The sequence below is a fragment of the Neodiprion pinetum genome, chromosome 6, assembly GCF_021155775.2.
Source record: "Neodiprion pinetum isolate iyNeoPine1 chromosome 6, iyNeoPine1.2, whole genome shotgun sequence".
NCBI lineage: Eukaryota > Metazoa > Arthropoda > Insecta > Hymenoptera > Diprionidae > Neodiprion > Neodiprion pinetum.
In genome coordinates this window covers 15,285,381-15,297,619 of record NC_060237.1, presented here as the reverse complement: position 1 = coordinate 15,297,619, position 12,239 = coordinate 15,285,381, and the positions used below count along the sequence as shown (strand labels likewise).

The 12,239-nt window shown below is 50.7% G+C and overlaps 1 protein-coding gene across 1 annotated transcript; it reads left to right on the top strand.

The window, feature by feature from the left end:
* The first annotated feature begins 9,693 nt into the window (after window positions 1-9,693).
* Window positions 9,694-10,194, top strand: LOC124222290 (uncharacterized). Its single transcript, XM_046633111.1, has one exon. It carries the CDS (start codon window positions 9,694-9,696, stop codon window positions 10,192-10,194), a length of 501 nt encoding a protein of 166 aa, XP_046489067.1.
* The last annotated feature ends 2,045 nt before the right edge of the window (window positions 10,195-12,239 follow it).

Genomic DNA, 12,239 nt, shown 5'->3' with positions numbered 1-12,239 from the left:
AGGTCCGAACGTTGCGGATGGTTGTTTGAAAACAATAAATAAAGGAGATAATAATTTTCGGTCCGCTGAAATTGTAGGCTGTATAGTATAACTCTGCGTTGTTGAAGTTACTGATTGTACTGTGCCCGACACTTGTTTAGTTCCTCCTTCCATTAACGTTCGTCCAGAATGAATCTCTATTTGAAAACGACTCTGATCAGAATTATACATATTTTGTAATCCATATTCAAAAATATAAGCTTCAACTCTTTTCAAAAATTCTTCAGCACTTTTGTGTAAATATTCACTATTTTCCACTGATTTTCGCGTGACGACAGTAGTGTATATACGCCGTTTCTGAATCAAAGATGGCGGCGCTCCCCCCTAGCCCCCCCTTAGCTCCCTTCTAGCCCCCCCCTCAGCTCCCTTCTAGCCCCCCCACCTCAACGTCGTCGGTACCTTCCCCAGTTTCCCCTAGCTGCCCCCCTAGCCCCCCCGCCCAATCCGCGGCGCTTCCCCCCCCCCCTGAATCCACAGCACTATACCCCCCCCACCCCCCGACCGTTGATCATTTTCGCGGTTTGACGCAAGATGGCTATTTTCATAGGATTTGACACACACATACACACACACACACACACGCAATAATTCCTGTCGAGACTTGTTTTCCGCCGAACGTCATAAACGTAAGTATTCGGGGCCAGGGCTCTGGGCCCCGATTTTTTATACCTGCACCGCCCACTCCCTGCTTTTTGTTGACGGATTTCCATGACATGCTTGGGAAACTATACATTGCTACTCTACTCACAGCATTTGCGCAGATTTTTATACTTCGGTGGGCATCTATCGTAGGCGGCGGTGGGTTCGCGGGGAGGAGGAGGGAAAGAGGATGAAAACCTGTTCCTGCAAAAAGCTGCGGAAGCGGGTCACTTCAAACGAGCAATAAAACCCAAAAATTTTGGGGATGGGGGATGGGTAAAGGCTGAGCCCAGTAGTCTCTGACGCCATTTTTCCGTCCGATGTGCGCAGAACGCAGTGCGCACCGTTCCCAAATTCTTGCGATTCATCGGCCTATATATAAGCTCAACGCATCCGATGCAGACTCATCAGTCTTACACGATACGTGCAAGTCAAAAGCCTGTAATTTTCATTTCTCTGACATACAATTGTTACCTATAACCATTAAAGTCATGACTGTCGAAGCGTATATGGGACTTGCAGAGCAAATGGAGGGGACGTACAATTTGCTGAGAGAGCAACCACCCGGAGAAGACAATGACGCTGTCATCAATCATTAGGCTGATATTGAAATTGCAAATATCCAAGTTCTGCGCGATATTTCTATGCAGCGAGGAACAACCGTTGGTGCGAAAATACGGATCCAATATACGATCGCACTCCTGCAATCTTAGGTGACGAAGATCAAGCAGTTGCAGCAGCGCACAGTGGTTTTTACATTTTTACAACATTTTACTCCGCCAGGTAGTAAAAATGCCAAACTCGCGACCACCCTTCACCCCAAAACAAAGTATGTATTGCACTACAGAAATTTGAAACAATGTTTGAGTTTAGGATTAAAAGTAACAAATGTGCACAGAATCTTGGAGTTTGCACAATCTCAATGGCTCGAGCCTTACATCACGCTCAATACAGACATGCGTAAGCGGTCCAGGAATGAATTTGAGAAAAACTTTCACAAACTCATGAATAACGCTGTGTTCGGCAAGACTATGGAGAATGTGCGAAATCTTGAAGATGTCAAATTGGTCACAAAATGGGAGGGAAGAGGTGGTGCGAGAACGCTTATTGCCCGAGCAAACTTTTACAGCTGCACCATATTTGGCACTGATATGGTTATCATTGAAATGAATTGTAACAAAGTTCACTTTGCCAAACCTATTGTCGGCGCATCAATTCTGGATCTGTCAAAAATCTTTCTCTACGATATCCACAATAATTATATTAAAACCAACTTTTCGAATAAACAAGCTAAATTGATGTATACCGACACAGAGAGCCTTATTTATCAATTCAATGTGCCTAATATCTACGATATCATCAAACGTGATGTAGATACAATGTTTGATACCTCTGATTATCCGCCCGACAATGTGTATGGTATTCCTCTTGAAAACAAAAAACAACTAGGGCTAATGAAGGATGAAAATAATGGTAAAATTATGACAGAGTTTGTGGGACTGCGAGCAAAGCTGTACACGTTTACTACGATGGGTGAGGATGGGGAGAAATATGACAGTGGCGTAAAAGTGAGTAAGCGCGCCAAGGGTGTAGAAAATTCATCGATAAATAGCAACACGTTTGATGATCATAAGCGCTGTCTGATGGCTTACCAAGAGTTGACTCTTCGACAGTGTTCATTACGCAGCAAAAAACACGAAGTAAGCACGATCGTGAAAAAAAAATTGGCTCCTAGTTGGCAGGATGACAAGCGGCAATTGATGCCTGGACAGACCGACACCGTACCTTGGGGGTTTGTCCCAGCCCCCCCAATAGCTATATGATGAAACTGTAGACGTAGAATTCATGGAAATATTTGATGTTTGACGCCTCGGACGACCCACCATCGGGCGGAAACGTTTCACGATCAATACTATATTTAATGGATTTAAAAATTCGAATTCATATACTTGACAATTATTTATTTATTATCATTAATATATCGAGCAATTATTCATATTTATTCGTTTACCACGAGGAAAGTTTTCGGAATGTGACAAAAAGTTTTCAGAAAATGAGAAAAGTTTTCTGAAAACGGAAAAAAGTTTTCAGAAAATGAGAAAAAGTTTTCCAAAAAATAAAATGTGTAATAATCGTATGACAAAATTGCATATTGTCATTATTATTATTATCATTATTATTATTATTCCTATTATTATTATTATTATCATTATTATTATATTATTATTATTATTATTATTATTATTATTTTTTTTTTTTTTTTTTTTTTTTATTCCGAGGAGTTGCGGAATCCAAGTTACGGATTCGCGCCAGTCATACAGGCTAGCGCGGATGTGGGACTCCAGGGTGGCCTACCCACTAAACCGCCACCTCCTGTGCAACGCTCCCAGCCAGGAACTATGGTGATATTACTTCTAGCTGGGAGCTCTGTCGGTGTGTTTTGTCAGTCTGTCCGTCCGTCCGTCCCGTGCAGGCAGTCCGTCAGTTACGTTACGTCAGGCAGCCGTCCGCGTTCTTACGTCGTAGAATTGTCTCTGTGTAGGTAGCAACAAGTTGCCACCTTTCTGTACTATGGAGCATCACCCCAACAATGTTGTCGGGAGTGATGCCTCCCACGACCGTCTCCAGTCTCTGTCGCAGTTCTGTCCAGCGGTCACATTCGAAGAACGTGTGTTCCGCGTCGTCTCGTTCGTGTCCGCAGTACGTACAGTTGGGCGTCCGTACTCGGTTTAGGTTGTGTAAGTATCGTCTGAAGTAGCCATGGCCCGTCAGAAGCTGGGTGACGTGAAAATTCACATCCCCAAACCCCCTCTGGATCCACGGTCTCAGGTCCTTAATGAGTCGTCTCGTCCAGTTTCCCGTTGTTTCTTCCGTCCACCGTTCCTGCCACGTCTGTATCGTCGCGTCTCTTTCCGTCGTTGCCGCGTCCCGTCGGGTCACGTCCGCGTCTCTTCCGTAGACTCTCTTGCGCTCGAACGCAAGAAGGTCTATGGGAATCACGCCTTCCACCACCAGAACGGCCTGTGCTGAGACCGTCTGATAGGAACAAGCGATCCTCAACGCGCTCCGTATCTGCACCGTCGTCATTGCGTGACAGTGCTTCTCAGTCTACACGCAGTACGCCCAGATCTCCGCACCGTAGAGGAGGATCGAGTTCACCGTCGACATCGAAAGTCTTTGTTTCCCTGGTCTCGGTCCGTTCGTGTTTGCCATCAGGCGGCTTAGGGATGCTATCCTTTCAGCCGCCTCCTTAGCCGTTCGTCTTATGTGAGGCCGGAAGGTCATCTTCGTATCCAGGGTCACCCATAGGTACTTGACTTCCCCTCTGATCTCGATCTCGTCCGTCCCGACCGTCATGCGTAATGTGGTCGGTATTCGTCTACTGGTGAGGAGCACCAGTTGTGTCTTTTCCGTCGCGAGTTGCAGTCCGAGGTCGGTCATTCACCGTCCGACTCGTCTTATTGTCCGGTTCAGTGCGTATTGTGCCAGATCTGGAGTTCGCTCGACTATCACTGCCGCCACGTCGTCACCGTAAGCGACCAGGCGAACGCCGAGTGGGAGCTCCAGTCTGAGCAGACTGTTATACATCCCGTTTTAGAAGTCTGGTCCCAGTATGGAACCTTGAGCGACCCTGGCGGTGATCTGTCACGTCACTTGGCCTTCGGTCGTTTTGTACGTCAGTCGTCTGTTCCGAAGGTAGTCTTTAACAACTCGAAGCAAGTAAGGAGGGACTCTGAAGCCGCCTCTCAGCGACCCTAGGATATTCACCCACCTGGCCGAGTTGAAGGCGTTCTTAACGTCTAGTGTCAGCAGCAGCGCGACGGGTCGCACAGCGTGGCAATGTCTGTCTGTCGACCGGAAGGAGTCAACCACCTCTTGGATCGCTCCAATCGTTGATCGACCCCTCCGGAAGCCGAACTGCTGGTCAGAGAGGCCTCCGCCGTCCCGTATCGCGTCCGTAAGTCGTGGTCGCAGAAGCTGTTCGTACAGTTTCCCTGTCGTGTCCAGTAAGCTCAGCGGCCGGTAGGCCGACGGCGTGCTGAGGTCACCCTTACCCTTTGGGATAAGGACCAACTTCGCCACCTTCCACCGGTCGCTGAATGTCCCTGTCGTGAGGCACGTGTTGTGAAGGTCGAGAAGTATCTCCGGCCTCAGGCTCTCCATCAGCCGAAGAACCTCCGCCGGTACCCCGTCCGGTCCTGGCGCCTCACCCCTCTTAATTGCTTTGGTCGCTCCGACGAGCTCCTTGGCGGTGAAGACGGGGGGCGCTGCCGTCTCGTCGTCGTTCGTCGCGTCCGTACGCGTCGGGTGCGTCGGGAACAGTCCGTCGACGATCCGTCGTGCGGTTTCAGCATCCTTGAGTTCTGGCGGGATCCGGGCCCCCAGCCTACCGGTCACAATCTTGTAACCGGCACTTCAGGGGTCGCGGTCCACCTCCTTGCAGAGCTTCTTCCAGCATCGCGTCTTGCTGTCTCTGATGGCGTACGTCAGTCGTTTCCGTTCAGTCTTGTACTCGGCCTGAAGGGTTTCCCTCTCGGGTCTCCCTCCAGCCCTCGTAACCCGTCGTCGTTTTGCCAGCCAACTCTTCCGCAGCTCGGCTATCTCGTCCGTCCACCAGTATTGTGGTGGTCTGTTACGTCCGTACCGTCATTTTGGCATTGTGCTGTCGCACAGCCGCGTCGTCAGTTTGGCCGTCTTGTCCGCTAGTCTGCCCGCCTTTTGCCGGCCAGTCAGCTCTGGGGGTACGTCGGTAATTGGGGCCGGCGCTGCCGCCAGCTCCGCCGAGAACTTCAGTCCGTCGAGTTTGTCTACGTTCCACCGCGGGGGGTGCCGGGTCCTCGTCCGTGTCGTCCTTGTCTCTCCTGCCACTTCGAAGGCGATCTACTGATGATCGCTGGCCGTGTAGCCCTCAAGCACCTGCCACCGCCCTATTCGTGGCAGAGTTCTGTTCGTCGTCATCGTTACGTCCGGGATGGAGTCTCCAAATCCCGGCCGTCTGTACGTTGGTACGTCTCCTGTGTTTGCCACTCTTAGGTCCAGCCTTGCGGCCATCTCGAGCAGCAGCCGTCCGCGTCTGTTTGTTGCCGTCATGCCCCACTTGACCGCCCTCGCGTTGAGGTCCCTCGCGACCACGAGGTCCCCGGGCAGGTCCCCGAGTCCGTCCTTAAGGAGCGCAACCTTCGCTTGGAACTCCGCCGCAGCGCAGATTGGGGTCAGGTAGACGCTGACGTAAGTGACAGCGCCCACCCAAGCCCAGACGTAGTCGTCCCCGACGCCACGAGCGGTTATTCGGGCTCGGGCAGCGCCCCTTACCCAGATAGCCGCTGTTCTGGTCTCGTTCGTAATCCAATCCTGCGCTTGTCGCACCCTGTACGGCTCGCACAGGATCAGAATGTCGGCGTCGTGTATGTCTGCTATCTGTGGTAGTAGCATGTCTGCTGTCCTACTACGGTTCAGGTTGCCCTGAACTATCCTGTCCGTCTTCCGGCCTGCTTCTTGCACTCCTCCAGCGCAACCCAATACACCGCGCACCTCCCGGAGCCCGCGAGATGCGCCGCATCGCCGTGTTTCGCCCAGGCGCACAGTGGGCGGGCCGGTTTGTTCTTACAGTCCGTGGCGTAATGTCGTGTCTCGCCACATTTCCTGCAGCACTTCGTCCAATCTGTATTTTTACATTTTGCCTTCGCGTGCCCGTATCGCAGACACTTGTGACATTTCGTCACCGTCAGTCGTGGTCGGACGCGGCGAGCTACCCATCCAATCTCGATCCGTCCCCGGCCGAGCAGCGCTCTGGCTTCCTGCGACTCTAGGCCGCATACGGCCATAAATTGCTCTGCCTAATCCGCCCGAACTTTTGAAATCCAAAATTTTTTTCCGTTTGATTAACATGTAACAAAAGTTTCCAAAAAATGAAAATAATCCTCAGAAAACAAAAAAAAGTTATTCGAATCCATCTTTCGTATTTAACTAACACGTAAAAAAGGTTTCCTGAAAAAAAAAGCTTTCAGGAAATGGAAAAAAGTATCCAGAAAACGAAGAAAAATTTTCGGAAATGGAAAGAAGTTCACCTAGAAATAAGGTGAGCAGTATGAATTCGAAAAATCATAGATTATCATCGTTATTATTATCGTCGTCGTCGTCGTCGTCGTCGTGGTGGCGATGGCGGTGGCGGTGGCGGTGGTGGTGGTGGTGGTGGATTATAATGATAGGTAACGCAGGTGAAGGGGGGGTTCAATCCCTCGTTCGGGACGTGACGACCCCGCGTACATCGAGTAAGTCAAAGGGGACTGAAGTTGGCACAGGCCCAACGAATGGCCCCCGACGCGGCCTCAGGAGGCGAATTGAGCGTGAAAACCTGATTTGCTCGAGAAGTGACGACCCTGGGGATTTCTAGTAAGTGGGAGGGGACGGAAGTCGGCACAAGCCCGACGGAAGGCCCCCAAGGCGACCTCAGGGGCCGTGCTGTGTTTCGGCGCGGTACGGAGAGTCGCGTCCCCGAGAGACCCGTAGCACGTAGGAACGTTTATGAAGATGCACAAGGGTGACAACGTTATACCTCAGGTGGTAGCCCCAGCACAGGGGAAATCCACCCTGGGTTCCGATCGGGTGAAAGCCCCGGTGGCCGATGAGAGCGGCATGGATTCTGAGGGCCGCAAATTGTGCGATGACCAGGTAACAAAGACGGCAACAAAGACAGCGGACACGAAAGCTGGAACAGCGGCAGAATGACACTGGGACACCAACGACGAGACAGGACGGACAGCGTGTCGAGCACGGGCAGCGGAGCGAGTTGCGCTTCCGCTGTATCCATGATTGGCACGAAGACACGAATCACGGACGATATGGACCTGACGGACGTATTGATACTGATTCACAGTACAGCGACAAGGATGGCCGAGGCAGCAGCCATCCAAAAAAACATGAATATGTCCGTTAAATTGGGCATAAAGACCATCCTCTAGGCTGCCGACGTTACGCTCGACAGGCGCGCTGAAGCAGCCACGGAGGACCACAAGACGGACAACGAGACGACGGAGACGGACGTTGAGACTGACCAACGGACACAAAACACTCGGCGGACGAAACGGAAACGGAAGGCGACTGGAACCACTCCGAAATCCTTTCAGAAAAGGGCAACGGTTGCGGAACCGGTCGCTGACTGGCAGACAGTAAAAAGGACGAGAAAGGAAAGAAAGCAACGGAAGACGCGGACGGACAGGACGAACGCGACAACGGACACGACGGCCGTGGCTGAGGGACGCAGAGCGGCTCCCAAACATTGGGGAACGGCGGTGCTCGTCGAACCCGGGAACGACATGACGCACTCCGACATCGTGAGGAAGATACGGACCATGGTCGACCCTGCGAAGAGTCACGTTGAAGTGACGACTCTCAGGAAGACGAAGAATGGTCTGTGTCTCCTGAAGATAAAGACAGACGCCAACGAATGAAACGACTTCCGACGCGTCCTGCAGGACGCAGTCGGCGACGCAGGCAACGTCGGGACCGGGACCTCCAGGGTGCAACTGGAGACCATGGATCTTGACTGTGTCACGACCAGAAACGACGTGATACGGGCACTGCGACGGAAAACGGGACAAGACGCGAACTTTGGGGTCCATATCTCCGGTCCGAACCGGGCGGAGCAGTTCATGGCCGTATGCGACCTGGAGTCGCAGGAAGCCAGAGCGCTGCTAGGCCGGGGACGGATCGGGATTGGATGGGTAGCTTGCCGCGTCCGACCACGACTGACGGTGACGAAATGCCACGAGTGTCTGCGAAACGGGCACACGAAGGCAAAATGTAAAAATACAGACCGGACGAAGTGCTGCAGAAAATGTGGCGAGACGGGACATTATGCCACGGACTGCAAGAACAGACCGGCCTGCCCACTGTGCGCCGAGGCGGGCCACGGCGATGCAGCGCATCTCGCGGGCTCCGGGAGGTGCGCAGTGTGCTGGGGGGCGCTGGAGGAGTGCAAGAATTAGGCCGGAAGACGGACAGGATAGTTCAGGGTAACCTGAACCGCAGTAAGACAGCAGACATGCTACTACCACAGATGGCAGACGAACAAGACGCCTACATTCTGATTCTGTGCGAGCCGTACAGGGTGCGACAAACGAAGGATTGGATTACGGACGTGACCAAAGCAATGAAGAGAGGTAAGGCGCCAGGACCGGACGGGGTACCGGCAGAGATTCTCCGGCTGATGGCAAGCCTGAGGCCGGAGATACTTCTCGACCTTCACAAAACGTGCCTCACGACGGGGACATTCAGCGACCGGTGGAAGGTGGCGAAGTTGGTCCTTGTCCCAAAGGGTAAGGGTGACCCCAGCACGCCGTTGGCCTACGGGCCGCTGAGCTTACTGGACACGACAGGGAGACTGTTCAAACAAATTTGCGACCACGACTTAAGGACGCGACACAGGACGGCGGAGGCCTCTCGGACCAGCAGTTCGGCTTCCGGAGGGGTCGATCAACGATTGGGGCTATCCAAGAAGTGGTTGACTCCTTCCGGTCGACAGACAGACATTGCCACGCTGCGCGACCCGTCGCGCTGCTAGTGACACTTGACGTTAAGAACGCCTTCAATTCGGCTAGGTGAGTGGATATCCTAAGGTTGCTGAGCGGCGACTTCGGGGTCCCGCCTTACTTGCTGCGGGTTGTTGAAGACTACTTTTGGAACAGACGGCTGACATACGAAACGACTGAAGGCCAAGTGACGCGACAGATCACCGCCAGGGTCGCTCAAGGTTCCATACTGGGACCTGACTTCTGGAACGGGATGTATGACAGTCTGCTCAGACTGGAGCTCCCACTCGGCCTTCGCCTGGTCGCTTACGCTGACGACGTGGCGGCAGTGATAGTCGAGCGAACTCCAGATCTGGCACAATACGCACTGAACCAGACAATGAGACGAGTCGGACAGTGAATGACCGACCTCGGACTGCAACTTGCGACGGAAAAGACGGAACTGGTGCTTTTCACCAGTAGACGAATACCGACCACATTACGCATGACGGTCGGGACGGACGAGATCGAGAACAGAGGGGAAGTCAAGTACCTATGGGTGACCCTGGATACGAAGATGACCTTCTGGCCTCGCATAAGCCGAACGGCTAAGGAGGCGGCTGAACGGATAGCATCCCTAAGCCGCCTGATGGCAAACACGAACGGACCGAGACCAGGGAAACGAAGACTTTCGATGTCGACGGTGAACTCGATCCTTCTCTACGGTGCGGAGATCTGGGCGTACTCCGTGAAGACTGAAAAGTACTGTTACGCAATGACGACGGTGCAGAGACGAAGCGCGTTGAGGATCGCTTGTTTCTACCAGACGGTCTCAGCACAGGCCGTTCTGGTGGTGGCAGGCGTGATTCCCATAGACCTTCTTGCGTTCGAGCGAGGGACCATAGTCCCTGGCTGGGAGCGTTGTACAGGAGGTGGCGGTTTAGTGGGTAGGCCACCCTGGAGCCCCACATCCGCGCTAGCCTGTATGACTGGCGTGAATCCGTAACTTGGATTCCGCAACTCCTCGGGAAAAAAAAGAAAGATAATAATGATAATAATAATAATAATTGTAGTGTTTACGACGTTACTCGATGTACAAATACTAAGTAAGAATGTATGTAGTCACGGTACAGCGCGAGGCAGTTGGTCAGCGAGCGCTGAGCGTGACACACGCAATCACCTTATTTACTTGTTTCCTAATAAAATTATTCTATAGTGTTAAGCCTGATCCCGAGTGTTATTTATTTGAGAGCCCCATTACAAAACATTACAACTGGCGACGAGGTTCATTCGAACTATAGTGCAGGGTTGGCTTAATAGTGCAAATTTAGTGGCCATTTTTGCGTTACACGCTGTATTCGATAGCCACGTAAGCGTAAAAGCACTACACAAAGGAAACCGGGAAAATTGTGAAGTGGACGACAAAATTAATGTCGGGCACTAGTGGAATTGATATTGATTACTCTAAAACGTCGTGGATTCAAGAGTTAAATAAACCTAAACTAATTGCAATTTTAACGCAATTGGGATCAAAATTCGACGAAGCGGCAAATATCGACGTACTACGAAAAATTTTACGGTGCCAGATACGAAAGGTGAACGAAGAGAAAGAAAGTAAACAAGTCGATAAGACCGAACCGCAGGGCAGCGTACAAGAAGATAATAAGGAAACAATAAAATTCCACACAATGGCAGAAACCAACTGTAATATTTCACGCCTAGAATTTCACCTGGGTAAGGACGATTGGGAGATGTACACAGAAAGACTCGAATTATATTTCGTAGCTAACGACGTCAGGGCAGAAAAACAAGCGGCAGTGTTGCTAACGAAAATTAGTCCCGATACCTATGAACTTGTTCGTGATCTATGCGCGCCCGAAAAACTCAGCACCAAAACATTTGAAGAATTAGTGAAATTAATAAATAATCATCTTAACCCGAAGCCGTCAGAGACTATGGAAAGATGTACTTTTTATCAAGCGAGACAATCGCAAACAGAGTCAGTGTCGGAGTTTGCGGCAAGATTAAAAAGTTTATCGATTAATTGTAACTTCGGTGACGCGAAAATAGCATTACGCGATCAGTTAGTGTGCGGACTGAAAGATCACACTACAAAAACGTTATTATTTCGCGAGGATAAATTAACATACGACTCAGCCTACAAACTGGCAACAGCGCTGGAAACAGCCGAGAAGTATGCGTCATCGACAGACCAAACAGCTGGAGAACCATCAAAGACAATAGTAAACAAAATAAGCTCGGCTCCAAAGCCAGAGTACAAGAGACAATTTCACACAAGAGGAAGAGGTGCAGATCTAGGTAGAAGGGGCGGCAATCAGCGTTACCTGAACAGAGCTCCGATGAATAGGGGTAACCGCTCGACGAGTGAAAACGCGAGCGCAAATACTAGGCGCTCGTCAGCATGTTTCTGCTGCGGAAGAAACAACCACTGGGCTCGTGATTGTTATCACCGGTTCAGCACGTGCAACTCGTGTAAAAGGAAAGGGCACCTGGAGACGGTGTGTACAGCACAAAAGGCGGTACAACACCTTGAGCAGGAGTCTGAGGATCAACAAGGGGACAAGAACGATTTCTTCATGATGGATGATGGCCGCGAGAGAAAATCATCGAGGATGACCAGCAGCAACGCAAATTGCAGTAGCGATAATATAACAGCCGAACCAATGTATCTAGATGTATTAATTAATAATAGGATTCTAAAAATGGAAATGGACACAGGTTCGTATGCAACGATCATATCTAAGAGAGATAAAGACAGATATTTTCCAAATTGCGAGGTAAAGTTGATTAGTAGTCCATTAAACGCATACGGTAAGGTACCTTTAGAGCATGTGGGAACACTGGATAATTTGCAGGTAAAGATAGGCAATGAGAAAGCCTCACTGGGAATGAGAGTAATGAAAGGAGATGGTCCAATGTTAATTGGCAGGCAATGGCTAAAAGTTTTTGGATTATGGCAGCTAAAACTGAATAAGAGAGCAGATATGTGTAACAAAATTTATGGAGTAAATGAAACGATGGGGTTCCCAA